Here is a 20,095-nt window from a genome sequence, read left to right as displayed (position 1 = left end):
CCTGAGGATTGTATCGTCTAATAAGATCCGCTACCTCCCGCCCCCCCCCCCCCCAATTTTTTTTTTTTTTTTTAAATAAAATGTTTGTACCACTCGAGTCATTTTCTGTCCATATCTTTTCACAATTGCAACCTAATAATAACAGTACATTAGAAATACTATTGAACTTAGACGTGTATTAACTGGTGGTAACTGTTACATATGGAGACATTTTGTAAGAACTGTCAGGGGATAAACCGTTTACTAATCATATACCTCATATATACATTGAAAGAGCAGATAAAACTGTAAATCTTTCATATCTGCTAACATTATGTCTTAAAAAGATCATTGCCTTTCTAATAGTTGGTTATTTTATTGGTTCATGCAGTCTAACAAAAATCCTTAAAGAGTTATTAAAAGGTAAAAATAATCAAAATTGTTCCTACCAGGAGTTTTGAATTCTGATGTCCAGTTACAGACTTCCTTTATAAGTATTGTGTTGATGAATACAGGATGTTCTATCTCACAAGTCGTAGAATCAAAACACACAGTCAAGGTCATATTCACCTCATACTGATCCTCAAAATCTACTTCTCTTATAGTATATCTGGAATGAATAAAAATACTTCATTAAAAATTAACTATGTTGACTTGCTGAACAAACCTGCAAACTTTGCTTTGGGTGGATACCTCTGCTGGTGGACTATCAGTATCTAAGGGTATCATCAGCTCAGTAGTAAGTATTTCCAATATATTGAAATGATTCAAAACAAACTTTTCTCAAATTGTCTGTTAAGATTTTTTTTGTCATATAGCTCTTGAACTGTTTACGTCATCATTCATTTATAATTGGCCTCCAAATAATTCAGCTTTAAGCTTTCCTGATGAAGTTTAACCTAGAAAAGCACTTCATAGTCATGAAATTTATTTAAGGAATGACTGTAATATTTTTTCTGTCTATGAAGAAATAACATAAAAAATTTGGTGCACACTGAATAACTCGTGTAGCGCGTTATTTAACAGTGTGCACCACATTTTTTATGTTATCTCGAATAGACAGAAAAAATATTAGTCATTTCTTATAATTTAATTCTAAATTCCATTTTAAACTGTAGAAAACCATGAAAAAACGTTGATGACATCACGGTCACATGACTAACTTATGTCTATGGGCTCATAACAAAATAATGTCAGACAATCAGAAGACGCGTTACATCCAAAATTAAATTATAATGTGTTATTTTCCTATTTTACTAATTTTAATTGGTAGATTCTAATAATGATGTAACTAACTTCTAGGATATTTAAATTTTATTTACTTTACTACCAAATACATAAAAACGTGTACGTTACCGTATTTAATCTAAAACTTACTCAATATTGATGATGCCATACAGAGAGAATTTATAATGCACACCTGAAAATAAATATTAGAAATGTTATTACAATGCATAGTAACAGTTCATTCATGAGTGAGTGATGATGATAAATCAAACTAGTATTAAGGTGGTACCTAACACTACAGGGAGATAACTCTGTAAAGTCAGCTAAATGTTTTAATTACGTTGTGTTGTAAACGGAATATTAAGCTTCTCAATGATCAAAATAAGTGTTTGTCAAACTGCTATATAACCAGTGTAATTTTTCTGATAAAATGGTTGGTTCAAAATTTTTGAAATTTTTATATTTTTGTTAAAGGGTCAAAGTAAATACTTTGTCAAAATTTATCAAAATTAAACGAGCCAAATTAATTTTAGTGAAGGTGTTGGGTACCACCTTAAAAGGGAATGTGAAATAATTTCCACTAATATATAATATACTTTTCACAACCTAGTTTAACACAATGAGGTTCCCATTTACCTAATTTTCATAAAAATTAAACAAGTAATGTGGAAGTGAGATCACTTTCAGTGCAATTTGTCATCAAAAGTAAATTTCAAATCAAGGCCGTAACTACCCTTGAGGCAAGTGAGGCAATTGCCTCACTAAAATTTCGACACTGATTTTTTTTTTATACATATATATAAATATAATAGTCATTCGTTGTTCTGTCTCAACCTTGATTTCTATAACTTGTCATCATTCCTTTTAAACTATTCTTCCTGGATATAACTCAGCATCTCAACGGGTGATGTTTCTCGATTACATTAACCTAGTAACGATAATCATAATGGATCTCTAGTTAAAAACAGGCTCTTGCAGAAAAAGGAAAAGCGACACTGAAGGTAAATAAGGAATAATTCCAGTAAACTAGTTTTTTTTGTGAACAGAGTCTGAGTGTTGCATATTACTTCATTAGTACAATCCAGAAACGATAAGTAGACTGACAAATGAAGTACTGGTTTTCGAAAGGGGGCAGTCCTGTCTGCGTATTCATTTCACAAACTTTAATCTTTCTCCTTACAGATAAATAAAATATAAACTTTAATATGAAACATCCATGGATTAGTTTTTATCCATGTTTCTTTAACCTTAAAAATTGAAAGAATATCCCATATTCCAATTTGATATTATTGAGGATCGAATGGTAGAACCTTTAACACAGGATTTTGTCTTTACTTATTCGGGACTATGGAATTTCATTTCTTTATATTCGGGGTTTCGGAATCAGACACCCCCAACCCCTCACCCCTAAATTTATAGATTCTGGAACTAAAATACCACTAACTATTTCCAGAAATAATTGGAAATTACGGACCTACATGTAAACGTCAAAAACTCCAGTCCAATTTCCCCTGTACCCATACCAGATATACTTACTCTATAAATAGAATCATATACCTGTATCTTATCTCATTCTATCCCGAGTTTGTCTACTCTTTGTCAGCATAAAAGCGAGTTTAATATTTTGAAACTGCGACTGTATGATGGTGCTTACAGGAAAGCTAAATTCCCTTTTGCAAACAAAACTGTTACTACCGATGCTGCTACCGAATTGCTGATGGAGAATGAATTGGAAGAAGACATTGATCATTGTGTTGATGATAATGTGCTACCTTTAGAAACACAGACTGATCTGAAACAACTGAAAACTTGGAAAAGAGCATGCATGAGTGGCGAGAGATTATACATTGCCATGCTCCATGTTCATCGCGATAAGGATATCAGCAGACCAAATTATGATTCTGAAACGATTTGACTGAACCGGCAATAGAAAAATTTGGCAAACTCTACTGAATCGGTGTTTGTTCTATGTACTGGCAGCAGACTCAAATCAGTGATATTTGGATTATTATCTTACTTATAAATTTAAATAAAGTTGTTCAAAATTTGGTATTAGTAAAAGTCTTAAAATATGAAAAATATATAAAAAAAAGTGTCCAAATTCAAAACATTATCAAACTCTCTAAAAATGCCTAGAATGCAGGATTTTGTACCATTCATTTCATACCCTGCAAAAAAAAAAAAATTTTGCCTCGCTTCGCTCGGCTCACTTATTTTGCCTCACTAAAATAAGATGCCTAGTTACGGCCTTGCAAATGAGCATAATTCGTGAATAAAACTGGCCAGAGACATTGTTGCAATGAACCATAAAAATCAAGACAAAAATATAGCCATGATTCCCAAACAAGATTGGACTGAAAATGCAGAGATGCTCAGAATTCAATTGTCCCCCACTCTGTATTGTGGTGGGGAATCATTCTTCATTAAATATGCCATTACCAAATGTGACATCAGAAAGCAGAAGATCATTCTCCATTTTGTCTATCTTCAGCAACAATTTGTTGGTGCATGGTTCTATCAGCATTGACACCTCCAATGATCTGTTTAATCTAGGTATATCCATACAACAGGTGGCACCATTACATCCTACTGGTATACTACACACAAGTCGGGAGGTACCAGAATCAAAGACATGGGTGTTGGTAACATTGACACAATCTGAAACAAATGAAAAATATTTACCTATAAAGTCTAAAACTAAATTTACAGAGATCTTCTAAAATAAAAGTGTTTTTATATTATTATGATCAAACATCAGTGAAACAAGAATAAAAGAAGTGGACTTATTTTTTACACAACGTGGATTCATTATTATTGGTTAGATACCAATTTTTGTGGTTTTGGTGGGTACAGGCCAGGTGAACCACAAATGTAAACGTTTAACAGATTACAAATTTTCTGTCAGATTCTATACAGACTTTGACATAACCACAAAATCAAATATATGAAAGGAAAATAAATGAATAGTATCAAAGTTCTTCTGTAGAATAAAAAAATTGTCATTCTTATTACCATGTATTACACTCACATAGCATAGGTACCAGAAAATAATTTGTGATAAGAATTACGTAATTTTCAAATACTCAAACATAAATTTTTCTTACCGTTTTTCCATCCATTTTCTGCATCGGCTTCAATAAATGGAGATTTCAGATCGTAGCACTCTGTAGTGGAGACATACTTGGCCACACCCAGTTCCTCTACAAGCTGAGTGGCTGCCCATTCTGGCAGAGGGATGGTTGTGCTCGATAAATCTTTAGATGCCAGCCATGTATCAAAGTCAACTGAAAAATATTTCTATATCAATATCAAATCACCAATTAAAATCCATAGATTGCTTAAAATTGAACAGATATTGATAAAATAAATTGCAAGAACACTGGCTGACATATGAACTTCCTTTTTTTGGGGTGAAAAATAAGAGGATTCTTTTTTAATTTGCATAGTTAAAAAAAATAGAAATAATTGCAAATCTACTCTGAAAAAAAAAAATTCATTCCCAAGTGTTTCACTGTTTCACTGTACTTTTGCATTATAAACTAACATGCTGTATCTAGTCTTGTTGTCCCAGATGTACAGATCTCCTTTGGTAGTTTGAATCCATTAAAGATGGTTGTTGTAAACATACAGGTTCCACTGTATTCAAAACAGGTGCTCAAGGTCATGTAAATCAGATAGTTGTGTTCTGACTCAAGGTCGTAGATTGTATAACTAAAAAAAAAACATATGTAATATCATTTTATATTTCTCTTTGATCCCTCAATGTATGATTATTCAATGTATTATTTGATGTACATGGTATATGACATTGTTATACATTAACTAATAATCAAAGTGCTTGTAATATAAAAAAGAAGATGTGGTATGATTGCCAATGAGACAACTATCCACAAAAGACCAAAATGACACAGACATTAACAACTATAGGTCACCGTACGGCCTTCAACAATGAGCAAAGCCCATACCGCATAGTCAGCTATAACAGGCCCCGATAAGACAATGTAAAACAATTCAAACGAGAAAACTAACGGCCTTATTTATGTAAAAAAAAAAAATGAAAGCATTTAAGTGTACAGATTGCTTTAATCATTAGTGGAAGTAAAATTATGTATTGCATTGGTTGTGGTTGAGTCAACTACAATTCTGGACAAAGGAAGATTACTCTAATTTTTAAAGATGACTTTAACAATGACCCCATTGACATTTTAAGAACAGATATTAGATTCATACACCTGGCAAAAGTAATTTTCTTGTATAGCATCATATAACATCATTTTGGTACTTGAATATATGAGCATATGTTTCATTGATAAATTTCTGGAAATGTTCATGGATAGTATGTATAGAACTTTATAATTGATGAAATATATTTTGTGCATCTCAAAAGTAGGGATAAACGGTGTCTTCCTCCTATTCCCACTTTTTAAAAATACTATTCCTTCTATTCCCACTTGCAAATAACAGTAGATGTTTTGATAAATAATTTGTTTTTATAACAATCAGGGTTAATTAGAATTCCACTTAAAGGGAAATTCCGCGATTTTTTACTTATCATCTAATTATGTTCATCTTAACATAAAAAACACATTTGCAAAGTTTTAAATTTATATTCCTTCTAATAACGGAGAAAATCAAGTATTTGTAACTTTTTTGGTTGAATTCTCGAGTGGGTCGTGACGTATTAGCCCGATTTATTGAATTCTGGGAAAAAATAAAATCTGTTTAACTCTTATAGCTTATCGACAATATACGTAATTAAAAGCGCACAGCTGACGAATGGTCGTAGTTATTAACCACAATATAAGAATGAACGAAAATGAATATGCATTTACCGTTTTGTATTGATTGAATTAAACTCCTATAAAATTATCTCTAGTAAATGTTTTTGAATAAATTTAATTAATTATTGTTGAGATTTTATTCATAAAATATTTATTGAACATTTTTACTGATATTGAACTGAAAATATTTCAGTTCTATTTACCGTTATTGTTTTGATAATCATTTCAATGCAACTAATGTGTGAGCAGAGTGTGTATATTATTTTGTAAAGGTCACTGTATATTTCTCGGCTTGAGGTCAATTCGTTTACCTTGTAGCTATTTAGCCGCAGGTGTGAGTTCAAGCGTACACAGGTATAAATGTTGTTATTTGGAAAGGATAAACAGAAAGGATTAGAAAGATTATGATGTCACGATGTTAATACACTAAGATTTAATACACGATGAGAATAAAGATTCAATAAAAAATTGTGTAAATTAATTGAAAATAAAATTCAGATTCGTAATTCCGAAAATGTATAAAAATAAAAGGAAACAATTTTTGATTACTTTCTTATCGGCAATTGGCGTAAAGATTCAAATATTAAGTAAAAAATAGTAGTTTTAATCTTTAATAAAAACTAAATGCAATATTACCCAATTTGATATACCATTGTACATCTGTTTGATATCATTGACTTTACCGGAATTTCTTAACTTGTATTCAAATCTGGCTGTGTTTAAATGCTAATAAAACTATTGCAATTTTAAAGTTTTTAATTGACAAAAAAATACAACATACAAGATTTTTTTTTAGTTTCTTTTTAACATTTTATTCTTACATAATTAAATAATTTGACAATCATTTACACAAACTTTTTGTGAAAAAATACCAATTATCTAAGGTAAGGCATTATTTTTTTAAGGATTTTTGAGGATTTTTTTTTTTATTCTATGATAATATTTGTGCAATGTTGAACATGATAGCCGTCATTAATCCAAATAAGTAATACAGTAGTTGTAATAAAAGTTATATTTTAGTCCTGCATAACTGATATTGACGAATTTAGAAGAGTTCGTCCATACATCGTTGTTCTTGAAACAATCATTATTAGTATACATGTAAGTTTCCTGACGTATAAGAGCCATTGAGGATGAGCTCCAGAGAAAGCAGACTAGTAGCGCTTCGTTCGTTTGTTTGTTGGGAAAGGAGAGGAAATGCAACCGCTTGTACAGATAAACGACAGAATTACCATACAAGCATTTATAGTCAACACAATCAGAAACAGTTCCCATTGTTAGACGGGATATATGAAGGCTTTCAAGAATGAACAAGTGACATGTCTAACTCGAACAGTTAGAAAACGGACTATCGACATCGACCGCTTGTTCTTGATATTTGAAATTGTATGCATATATACGTATACGTTTATGATAGTGATGAGTTCTTGTGTCTGACAAAAACTAAATTCCTTCATGGTTATATCTTGCCATACGTTTATATTGGTTTGTAAGGTGTACTCAAAATCGTTATTTGAAAATCCTGTTTGTGAGATGTATATTCATTTCAATACAGAAATTTCGTCTATATATTTCACAAGTGGATAACACGGAGAAGCTCTGAATGTCCATTACTCCCATTTTGTTTGGGTGTGAACCATCGATGTTGACAGCAATATCAAAGAATAAGATGATGATGAACAGCTTCCAGTTGCTTTTGAGCATTTCCATATGCTCAAGTCAATGGGTGTTTCGGATAAGAAAATAATTCTGATATAAGAACTTTGATAGGTCACCTTTTTATTTATAAAAAAAAGAACATGAATTCTCGAATACTCACTATTAAGCTAAGGAATATAAGATCGGCAATGTACACATCAACAAAAAACTAATGTTATCCGAATTCGGATAAAATAGAAAAAAACACATTACCAAGGATAAATAACTGCTCTTATCCGAATTCGGATAAGCAGTATAGATTGCCTACCTCAGAAAATTAAGTATGCAATGAGTATCCTTATCCAAATTGGGAAAAGTATATCTAAATTTAATATTAATTTGTCTTGGTTGTTATCCGAATTCGGATAAGAAAATAAAATGAATTATACATATGAGTACCAATCAAGATTTTTTTCCCGAGTTCAGATAAAGGTGATAAAGTTACATGTCAATTAGCCTTGTGACTAATTTTCTGAGCTACGGATTGCTTGATTGTTTCTTGTTTAACGTTCAGTGGCAAATATTTCATGTACATGCACATGAAAAAGCAAAAGTTAATGAAGGGAGGGCAAAAGTGCGTTCTACAAACTGCTTCTCCTTTCGTTTGTCATTGGTAAATGCAAGCATGATAGAAAAAAGAGAAAAAGAAACTCGTCCGACCATATATATAATAGCTCTTACATCTATATGGTCCGACATACCATCAAAAGGAACAATCATCGGTAGACCTCGCCACAACGGTCGAGTATCATTAATCTTTCATGTCAGACCGTGTACATTGAAATAAAACACAATTTGACGACAGATAATTCAGATATATTAAATGAAAATATACTAGTAAATCGACTTATTTATTGTTTGTTATAAGTCCATTTCAGGCGAATATTTATATAAGATACAGTTTACACAAGAGTGCACACACTGAAATGTCTCGCCTTTTTTACTAATCATTGATATTATGTTCATAGGCCTAAATATAAAGCTTTATTACAACTGTCACATAAACTCAACATTAACCAAGAAAACGAAACATTGATCAATGAACCATGAAAATGAGGTCAAGGTCAGATGAACCATGCCAAGCAGACATGAACAGCTAACAATTCTTCAATACAACAAATATAGTTGACTTATTGCTTATAAATTAAGAAAAACAGACCAAAACACAAACACTTAACACTTAGCAATGGACCGTGAAAATGCGGCCAAGGTCAAATAAAACCTTCGTAACAGACATATAGATCATAAAATATTTTCATACACCACATATAGTTGACCTAATGCATAAAGTATTAGAAAAATATACCAATACTCAAAACCTTAAATTTGACCACTGAACCATGAAAATAAGTTCAAGGTCAGATAACACCAGTCAGCTAGACATGTACACCATACAATCAGTCCATACACCAAATATAGTAGAACTATTGCATATAGTATAAGAAAAACAGACCAAAACACAAAAACTTAACTATAATAACCACAGAACCATGAAAATGAGGTCAAGGTCAGATGACACCTGCCAGTTGGACATGTACACCGTACAGTCCTTCCATACACCGAATATACTAGACCTATTGCTTATAGTATCTGAGATATGGACTTGACCATCAAAACTTTACCTTGTTCACTGATCTATAAAATGAGGTCGAGGGCAAGTGAAAACTGTCTGACGGGCATGAGGACCTTGCAAAGAACGCACATACCAAATATAGTTATCCAATTACTTATAATAAGAGAGAATTTACCATTACAAAAAATCTTAGCTTTTTTTCAAGTAGTCACTGAACCATGAGAATGAGGCAAATGACATTGAACATGTACCTGACGGGAAGTTCGTAACATGAGGCATCTTTATACAAATCATATGAAGCACCCAGGTCTTCCACCTTCTAAAATATAAAGCTTTTCAAAAGTTAGGTAACGCCGCCGCCGCCGTTGCCGCCGCCGCCAGATCACTATCCCTATGTCCAATACGGTGTACACGAATTATTAAAACTCGCATAGTGCTCAATACTATGCAGAAAGAAAAAAAAACACGCAACATTGCCATTACTGTGCGGACAAAAAACACAAGATTAAATACACATGAATAATAATGTAGAACAACTATAGTCCTCCCAATATCTGCCAAAATCTGAATAGACAAACATAATCCTTTCGAACGTTTCATATTGTATTTAATATTCCTTCTCGCCTTCAATTCATTCATCTCTAAAACAGAGTCCTTGTATAAATATTTGTCACCAAGAATGCACCAACTATGCACCAATAATTTGATCCAACAAATTCTACTTGTTTACCTGACCTATATTGCCAACAAAATATGCACCAAAAATCCACCAACCTATTAATATATAATACAGTTTACACGTGTTAAAAGGCTGTGACCTCTATGAAATCGGATACATTACACACTACTGAGAACTACGATACAAAAATAAATTGTAAAAAGAATGAAATAAATGATTTTAACAGATAAGAGTTATACTAGCGCTGTCTCATATACAGGCTATCAAAGGATGTTGTGGGTGTTCTTTTACACGTGGACAGTGCTTCACCTTCACTATATACAAGGCATAAGATTTAATCGTTACACTAAACCGATGTGATAGTTAGGATATGAAAACAGTGAAGGAATGTTATTTTTTTCTATAAAACAGTCAACACGTACGTTTGATTGGTACAATTGAAAATGTGATTGTTAATAACCTCATCCCAGAATACATGATTAAAATTTAGTAATTGCGCCAAACGCGCGTTTCGGCTACAAAAGACTCACCAGTAACGCTGGTATAGAGAAAAAAGTTGAAAATGCCAAATAGGCTAACGGTCGAGAATGGTTGACTAATATCATTTGCATAACAAATATCATGTTAATTCCTTCCATTCAGCTCAGACATCACTAGGTTAATATAATTCCTTCTATTCAACGCAGACATCACTAGGTTAATATTATTGCGAAAAAAGTAATGTCAGTTTAGTCTGATCTGCGGTCAGTTTCACAAAGCTGGCTTAGGACTTATTATATATATTTCTTACTAGAATGGTCTTAAGACATATCTAAGTCACAAAGTGGTCCTCAATTAGGACATCTCTTAAAGTTGGTCATACAGTTAGGACTGCACAAGAGGTGTCTTGTGATGGTCTTAGGATAGTCATAAGTTTATTTGTATAAATAACACTCATTTCGTATATCAATTTTGCAAGTTATCCAATTATTTGGCTAATTTTCTACTCTCCTTTTCCTGCTCATAACTAAATCTTTATAGGTTGACGAATAATTCAATGTATCAATATTAAGAACGCACGATTTTTTTTCTTATACTTTATTATATCCGATACAGTGACAAATAAAATTTGGCATATATAAAACCTTAACCGTATGTGGCACATCTTTTTGGAACTTTAGTGTCCTCAATGCTCTTCAACTCTGTTCTGGCCAGACCTTGACCCGACTAAAATAGGCAATTATACCACTTTTTTTTTATTTAAAAAAATCATGCAGAAAAGCTATCCGGCAACGAATTAATTGTATTGTATCTAATAATTATCTGTGTATTATTTATATCTTGTGTTTAAACTAGTATATAGTAATGATGTCCCCGTATATTGATTTCTGATAACAAACGTCTCTTCGAAAACCTTATCATGTATAATTTCTTTATAATTATTTCTTATGGAACAGATATTTCATAATAATTATTCCGTGAAGAATAAGAATAGTATATCGCTTAAAGTTCTTCTTCGTTACATTTTGGAACACTGACATGAAGCGAGGGTTTAGCAGAAAGGATAGAAGAAAGGCCGTGAAAAAAGGAGTAATGAGAAAGAAAAACTAACAGTCGCCAACCCTTAGGAATTAAAGTCACTTGATATGTATCTTTTTTTCGAACTCAAAAGTGACGGACATTTAATTAAAGGTGTGTTTATCCGTGATCCAAAATTTTGGACGGGTTGTACTTAATGCAGAACCGACTCTTAATCATATTCCTGCAAAATGTCAAAACATTTCGCATTGTAATTTCTGATGACTGTAATTGTCTAACCCGTTTGATCTGCCTTTCAAACATTTCAAACAATACTCGCTATCATACACACTCTGATGCATGCCTTTTCTTTGTTTACTTATTTAAGCCTAACCAAGTCTTAACAAAAACAAAACAAACTAAGACTGAACTTTAATTGTAAATTCTCTTGCAAGGATTCTTAGTAAATGCGAACTTGATATTTACCGGTTGCGCATTTTCAACAACTACGTGAAAGGGTGGCATAAAATACCCGAAACGTACACGGTATTTGACAGCAATGTTCGTGTCGTTTTCACGCAAGACAAAGAGCCTCGGGCATAATTTTTCTCAAGAGTTGTGGACAATACGTATTATATAAGGTCAACACTATAACTATAGGATGATGCTCTACAGGTTACTAAACTGCCTTTAGTTGGCCAAACATGACATTCCAGATCCTCGCGATTTGGTCATTGTATGTAAAATAGAAATACCGCTAGTGTTCTCCGTTCGTTTCTTCTATTGACGCAATAAACTGAGAGCTACATGTAGAACAAGCTTAAGAGCAGAGAGAATTTAATGTAAAAATAAACTTGCAATTACCGTTCGGGTATCATACATGTATACATGTAGGTGGAACATGCTATATAGTGCTTAACACTTTCAAAGTCAATGGGAACCTTTGGAGACATCCGTAAAACAAGAATGTGTCCATATACATGCCCCATGCACACTATCATTTTCTATGTTCAGTGGACCGAGAAATATTAGTCAAAACTATAATCTGGCATTCAAATTAGAAAAATCATATCATAGGGAACATGCGAACTTAGTTTTAAGTTGATTGGACTTCAATAAAATTGAGAAAGTAAATAGGGAATGTGTCAAAGCCAGAGACCACCAATGGGTCTTCAGTGTAACGAGAAACTCCCGCACCCGTAGTTGTCTTTCAGCTGGTCCCTTCAAAACATATGTATACTAGTACAGTGATAATGGACGTCAAACTAAACTTCACCAAAACTACCTTGACCAAAATTTTAACCTGAATCAGGACACACAGACGCATAGACGGACAGAAGAACGGACACACAGATCGATGACCATAATTACCATCTGCTATCGTTAAAACAACTCGACTGTAGAGCTTTGTACGGGTTTTCCAGAGATTGGTTGAATGTTGTTTGTTTTTCGTCCAGTGAAAAATAGTTCATACATTTTCAGGACGGTCCACAAGTAGTTTGACAGTATGATATCGTAATTAATTTCAGTAAAAAATCAAACTGGCTTATTATTTGATTTTGTTCAAATCTAGGTGTGCATACTAGAAAAATCGTCCCTTTTCCCGGCAAATACGTATATATTTCCCATCCTTTAAATATAAGCAATGATATCTATTCAGAAAATAATTATTCTAAAAGAAATTGTATCATCTTCTATGAACCAATAATTGTGTAGGATAACTGGGGCGTGTTTTATTGGTCTCGTCTGCACATCTCTAGAATGTCTTCTAGTGAAGAGTTAAAAGAAGTATATTTACACCTCTTCTGGAAAAATCTACGGAAGATCAATAAAACAAAATTCAATTTGCCGTCGAATATAAGCAAATTTTTGTTATTTTGAATGTCATTAATGAAGTTTACGGTGATTTTTTTTTAGGAAAGGAAGATACATCCATTAGAAATGACTGTAAAAAGTTTTCGTAACATTTTTCTTTGTGAATTCCTGTAACTCAATTTTGCTAAACCAATCAGGTTACCCCTCCCTCCCCCCCCCCAAAAAAAAAAGATTTTTAAGAATAATAAACTGCATACGATTTCGTCAATGTTTATCTGGAATATGATAAATAAGGACGTCGTGTCTATCCAAATTTGTTTTTAAGCAACCAAACTGGATTACTTTGAAATAAAGTAAAGTTATCGGAAAGTTATCAGAATCATTTTCTCTTGCGGTCCTCGAAAAAAAATCTCCTGGTCCAAAATATTATAACTATTGCAAAATTTCGATGGTCGAAACCTTTGAATCAACCTCATTTCAAAAACTTTTATTGTATGTGGAACTATGTGCAAGTATACAATTGTATACGAGACGTTTGTCAGACTATGTTATTTTGTGTGTGTCACGTATCGATCTTTTGAGTTAATCTAATTGCAAATGATTTTTGAAGATTGTTGTTGAATTGTACTGTTATACCAATGTCGTAGCTTCGGGGAGGGCTGAGTGTACTGTTACATAACTGTCCCATTTTAGGGGTGGGTTGGGATCCCGCTAACATGTTTAAACCTCCACATTCTGTATGTATTTGCCTGTCCCAAGTCAGGATTGTCGTGGTTGTCGTTTGTTCCTATGTACATGTACGTATCACATTTGTTTTTCATTTTTTTTGTACATTAAAACTAGATTGGTTTACAATTGCAATTTCGGAGCCTTTTACAGCTGACTATGCGGTTTGGACTGTGTTAATCGTTGAAGGTCATCCAATGGTTATAGCTGTTAATTTCTGTGTAACTTGGTCTCCTGCATAGAGATGCCACTTTTCCGTTTTTATTTTAACCCTGTCCTATTGATTTATGTGATTGTCCCAAGTCTAGAGCCTTTAGTTAAGTGTTTGTCGTTGGTTCATGTCTCGACTCGTATTTGATATTTTGTAAATTGTTTTGTTATGTATAATTAGAGCGTTAGTTTTTTTCGTTTGAATTGCTTCAAACTTTTAATGTCGAGCATTTTATAGAGGATGTTATATCATCTTGTTTCGTCATTTGTGTTGAAGGCCTTACAGTTGCCTAAATTGCTTACATCTTCTTCATATTTGAATTCCGGTGGATAATTGACTCATTGGCAATCATATCACATCTCTTAGTTACATACATGTACCTGACTTTAAACTCGTGTTTTATAAAAATGAATGAAATATTTGTCACCGGGCGTAACAAATTATCAGCAAACGATCAATCAATTTAAATATGATTGTGTTAAATTGAAAACGTTTTGATATTTATTCAGTTTTTTGGGAGTGAGGATAGGAGGATTTTATATATGAATATTGTTGTCTGGTAAGATCTCAAAAAGGCAAGATTAGATTAGATTAAAATGAATAATAATGCCCTTTTCCTTTCCCAATCCTCCATCTATATATTTGAAGTGACCACCACAGAATAGCCCAATAGTGTTGAAACTAGCGTTGAACACCAATCAATCTAAATCCCTCTCCTAAAATATCAAATAGCCATCCTTTAACTGTCATTTAGACTAAACGACGCCATTTTGCCTACACAGTTGCAGCACTGGGTCAGCACCTCATAAAGAACATTCATGTCATGTTTTATATTATTCCATATAGTAGTTCTCTAAAAAAGTACGACGTGTATTTCCCATAGGGTCTCATATTAAACTATATGTCTTTCTCTTGTTGCCATCATGCATTGATCGGCTTCAAAATAACAACTTCAGTGGTTTTCTAAAAGAAGACATGTGTATGTATTTTCAAATTGTCCTATGTTAAACGATGTCCTCGCTGGCGGCTATTTCAGATGATGGATCGGCTACAAAGTAACAACATTCAGTCAACACCTCATAAGGAATATTCATGTAATGTCTGGTTTCATTCCATTCATTGTTTCTCAATACAAAAAGACATTTGTATGTATTATCAGTAGGGTCCTATGTTAAACTACGTCCCCCGCTGGCGGCAATTTTGGATAACGGATCGGCTACAAAGTAACAAGATTCAGTCAACACCTCATAAGGAACATTCATGTTATGTCTGGTTTCATTCCATTCATTGGTTCTAAAAAAAAAAAAGACATTTGTATGTATTATTTGTAGGGTCCTATTTTAAACTATGTTCGCCGCTGGCGGCCATTTTGGATAAGGCATCGGCTATAAAGTAACTACAATTAGTCAGCACCTCATAAGGAACATTCCTGCCATGTTTGGTTTCATTCCATTCAGTGGCTCTCTAGAAGAAATTCAAAATGAAAAAAATAACGACCACGACGGACTACGACGGACGATGGACCACGGACGCTAAGTGATGAGAAACCCTTCGGGTCAAGTTAGCTAAAAAAGGGGGTACGTATTTTTGTTTAATATTTTAAAAATATTTAACACTATAAGGAATAAAGTAAATCTGGATTCAATATATATATTTTTGGTCATCTGTTTGGCCTGATTAGTTTTTTCCCCAGCATATTAGGGATAAAAAATATTTTTCTAGAAAAAAAACATGAAGTCCCCTTCGACTTCGTCGGTAGGGGGTCTATAACCCCTCCCCCTTTTTTTGAAGTTCAGTGGTTGTTCCCTTACAAATTAAAATAATAATTGAAAATAAATGCCAAACCTTTACTACAAATCAAATACTGATAAATATAGCTTGTATATATCGCAAAATCAATAGTTTCCTTATATTCTTTTTTTATTATAATTTGCATAACTCATATCTGCTCAAATCAAAATGAAAAAAAACAAGTGTATGTCAAAATGATGTAATTGGTTTTAACCTCATAAACCTGTTAACCACTGCCTAAGTATTTATTTGAAAAAATGTCTTGAAAATCAACAAAATTCATAGGTTTGTATTAAGTTTGTTCCTCAACAAACGTAAGAATCATATTTCATGAGATAATCATGTGAACTGGCTTATCTAACCTCATTAACATGTCACTTTGATAGCTAAAGAGAAAAGTTTCGTAAATGACCTCAATTTTCTACTCTCACATATGTATTAGAAAACTTGCAACATGTCTCTTCTTCTTATCATCTTTTTTTTTCAATTTTGCCCCTATATCAATGTTAGGCTATAACTAAGAATGAAGTAAAAGAAAGGGAATTGTAGCAATACTACAAAGATGAAAGAAGAATAGATTGGTAAATTGTTTGTTTTTCAAGGGAAGTTAGTTTGACAAATTATTTTCAAAGAAACTAAAACAACATAACATTATAGTTTATATATAAGTATATAGACAAACACATATTCTACGTTAATAAATAATTCTAAATTGTATAATATAATACATAATTAATATACCATGATCATTTGCATGCATTTTTTTTTTAATCCATTTAAATTTACTTAATTGTAAAATTGATATAATCAATCAACCAGTGATGGAGAAATTACAAGGTCGATGTCTCAAGAAATGTATAATTTATGAGATCAGAACATTCTGACAACCACCTATGATACAGAAAGTAATTCGGTTTATTCTCATTGCAGATGGATAACCTTTAAACTTCCTAAATTCTAAAATGTGTAATAAATCACAGATTAAGGGTCAAAGCACTAGAAATGAAGGCGCGAAGTTTCTCTCACGTATTTTAACACAGTAATTACAAATAGGACCAACACGTCAACTGAAAATGGCTTTTTCGAGAATGGTTACTTTCCTTAGAGAATGAATGAAAAGGGGGGGGGGGGGGGGGGGGGGGGTTATGTTTTCTTCCCATACTTTTTCGAGAATGTTACTTTACTTAGGGAATGAATGAAAAAAGGGGGGGTATATTTTCTTCTCATACTTTTTCGAGAATGTTACTTTATTTAGGGAATGAATGAAAAGGGATGGGTGTATGTTTTCTTCCCATATGTTTTCGAGAATGATACTTTACTTGGGGAATGAATGAAAAAAGGGGGAGGGAGTATGTTTTCTTCCCATACTTTTTCGAGAATGTTACTTTACTTAGGGAATGAATGAAAAGAGGGGTATGCTTTCTTCCCATACTTTTTCGAGAATGTTACTTCACTTAGGGAATGAATGAAAAGGGGGGTATGTTTTATTCCCATACTTTTTCGAGAATGTTACTTTACTAAGGGAATGAATGAAAAGGGGGGTAGGTGTTGTTTCATTCTTTTTCGAGAATGTTACTTTACTTAGGGAATGAATGAAAAGGGGGTGTATGTTTTTATGTTTTCTTCCCATACTTTTTCGAGAATGTTACTTTACTTAGGAAATGAATGAAAGGGGGGATGTTTTTTTCCCATAAAAAATATTTTGATTCCAAAGCTGATGAAAAAAAAGCTTTCAGAGAAAAAAAATATATTTTGAATTCTGATTTCCTCCATACCTTGAAAAAGAAAAATTGATTGATAGCGTTATAGAAATGAATTTAGTTAAAATGCCTTTGCTGGTGGACTGATAGTCCCTGAGGGTATCACTATTCTAGTAGCCAATACTTCGGTACTGGCATGAAATATGGATTTTTCGTTTTTATTTGAAATTTGCTGTTACAAAATTTTTGAAATAATTTAAAATTAAGGAATATACGTATCTCCCTCCTGCAAAGCTTTGATTCCTTGCCCGACTACGACTTTGGCTCTCTTTTTGTCCTTTTTGTTTATAGCTTTTTTAATAAGCTTTTGATTTTCAATTATTTTGGCCTCGAGCATCACTGAAGAGACATTGATTGTCGAAATGCGCATCTGGTGCAGACAAATTTGTACCATTTACGTCTTGTAATGTTGTCAATTTAATGTTAAAATTAACACTGCCATTAAAGAGGGAGGTTTGGCATGCCACAAAACCAGGTTCAACCCCCCCCTTTTTTTCATAAAATGCCCTGTACAAAGTCAGGAAATTGGCCATTGTTACATTATAGTTCGTTTCTGTGTGTGTTACATTTTGGTGCTGTGTCTCTGTTGTGTCGTAGTTCTCTTATATTTGAACCCAAAGAAGCAGGTGGGTAAAGTTACGGAACTTTTTTTTGTGAGGTCCAAAGCTGGGGTCGGGTGACCCTACCATCCCCCTTATTTAATTCATAGCAAAGTCCCTACGGCAAAGCTTTTGTCTACACTAGGTACACTCGATAGGCAATTGCCTAAGCTTGCCTGGACCCAAAGATCCAGGTGGGTAAAGTTACCGAACTTTTTATATTGAGGTCCAATGTTGTAGTCGGCAGACCCTACCATCCCCCTTAAATAGTTCAGAGCAAAGTCCCTACGGCAAATCTTTTGTCCACACTAGGTAAACTCGATAGGCAATTGCCTAAGCTTGTATGGACCCAAAGATCCAGGTGGGTAAAATTAAGGACTTTTGTTTTAGGTCCAAAGTTGGGGTCGGGTGACCCTTCCAAACCCCTGATTTAATTCATAGCAAAGTCCCTAAGGCAAAGCTTTTTTCCACACTAGGTACATTCGATAGGCAATTGCCGAAGCTTGTCTGGACCCAAAGTTTTAGGTGGGCAAAGTTACTGAACTTTTTTTTAGGTTCAAAGTTGGGTTCGGGTGACCCTACCATCTCCCTTATTTAATTCATAGCAAAGCCCCTACGGCAAAGCTTTTGTCCACACTAGGTACACTCGATAGGCAATTGCCTAAGCTTGCATGGACCCAAAGATTCAGGTGGGTAAAGTTAAGGACTTTTGTTTAAGGTCCAAAGTTGGAGTGGGGTGACCCTTCCATCCCCCTGATTTATTTCATAGCAAAGTTTCTAAGGCAAAGCTTTTGTCCACACTTGGTACACTCGATAGGCAATTGCTGAAGCTTGCCTGGACCCAAAGATTTAGGTGGGCAAAGTTACTGAACTTTTTTTTAGGTCCAAAGTTGTGGTCGGCAGCCCCTGCCATCTCCCTTAAATAGTTCAGAGCAAAGTCCCTACGACAAAGCTTTTGTCCACACTAGGTACACTCGATAGGCAATTGTCTTAGATTGCCTGGACCGAAAGACACAGGTGGGCAAAGTTACGGAACTTTTTATTATGAGGTCCAAAGTTCGGGTCGGGTAACCCTACCAAACCCCTTATTTAATTCATAGCAAAGTCCCTACGGCAAAGCTTTTGTCCCCACTAGGTACACTCGAGAGGTAATTTCCTAAGCTTGCCTGACCCCAAAGACGCAGTTGGGTAAAGTTACGGAACGTTTTGTTTTGAGGTTCAAAGTTGAGCTGGGGTGACCCTACCATCCCTCTTATTTAATTCATAGCAAAGTCCCTACAGCAAAGCTTATCTTGACACTAGGTGCACTCGATAGTCAATAGCATAAGCTTGCCCGGACCCAAAGATCCAGGTGGGTAAAGTTAAGGACTTTTGTTTTAGGTCCAAAGTTGGGGTCGGATGACCCTACCATCCCCCTTATTTAATTCATAGCAAAGTCCCTACGGCAAAGCTTTTGTCCATACTAGGTACACTCGATATTCAATAGTCTAAGCTTGCCTGGACCCAAAGATCCAGGTGGGTAAAGTAACGGAACTTTTTATATTGAGGTCCAATGTTGTGGTCGGCAGACCCTACCATCCCCCTTAAATAGTTCAGAGCAAAGTCCCTACGTCAAAGCTTTTGTCCACACTAGGTACACTCGAGAGGTAATTTCCTAAGCTTGTCTGACCCCAAAGACGCAGTTGGGTAAAGTTAGGGAACTTTTTGTTTTGAGGTTCAAAGTTGAGCTCGGGTGACCCTACCATCCCCCTTATTTAAT

The 20,095-nt window shown here is 33.9% G+C and overlaps 1 protein-coding gene across 1 annotated transcript in view; it reads right to left on the bottom strand.

The window, feature by feature from the left end:
• LOC143057371 (uncharacterized) overlaps positions 1-20,095 on the bottom strand; it is a 94,062-nt gene that overhangs the window by 42,732 nt on the left and 31,235 nt on the right. The window contains exons 19-23 of the mRNA XM_076230676.1: positions 4,751-4,917; positions 4,311-4,490; positions 3,646-3,864; positions 1,357-1,399; positions 429-589 (exon numbers count right to left, since the gene is read on the bottom strand). Of these exons, the coding sequence (XP_076086791.1) occupies positions 429-589; positions 1,357-1,399; positions 3,646-3,864; positions 4,311-4,490; positions 4,751-4,917 (770 nt within the window). The remainder of the gene's footprint in view (positions 1-428; positions 590-1,356; positions 1,400-3,645; positions 3,865-4,310; positions 4,491-4,750; positions 4,918-20,095) is intronic.

The sequence above is a fragment of the Mytilus galloprovincialis genome, chromosome 13, assembly GCF_965363235.1.
Source record: "Mytilus galloprovincialis chromosome 13, xbMytGall1.hap1.1, whole genome shotgun sequence".
NCBI lineage: Eukaryota > Metazoa > Mollusca > Bivalvia > Mytilida > Mytilidae > Mytilus > Mytilus galloprovincialis.
The sequence above is the reverse complement of the archived record's forward strand: the minus strand, read 5'-3'. Positions and strand labels throughout refer to the sequence as shown.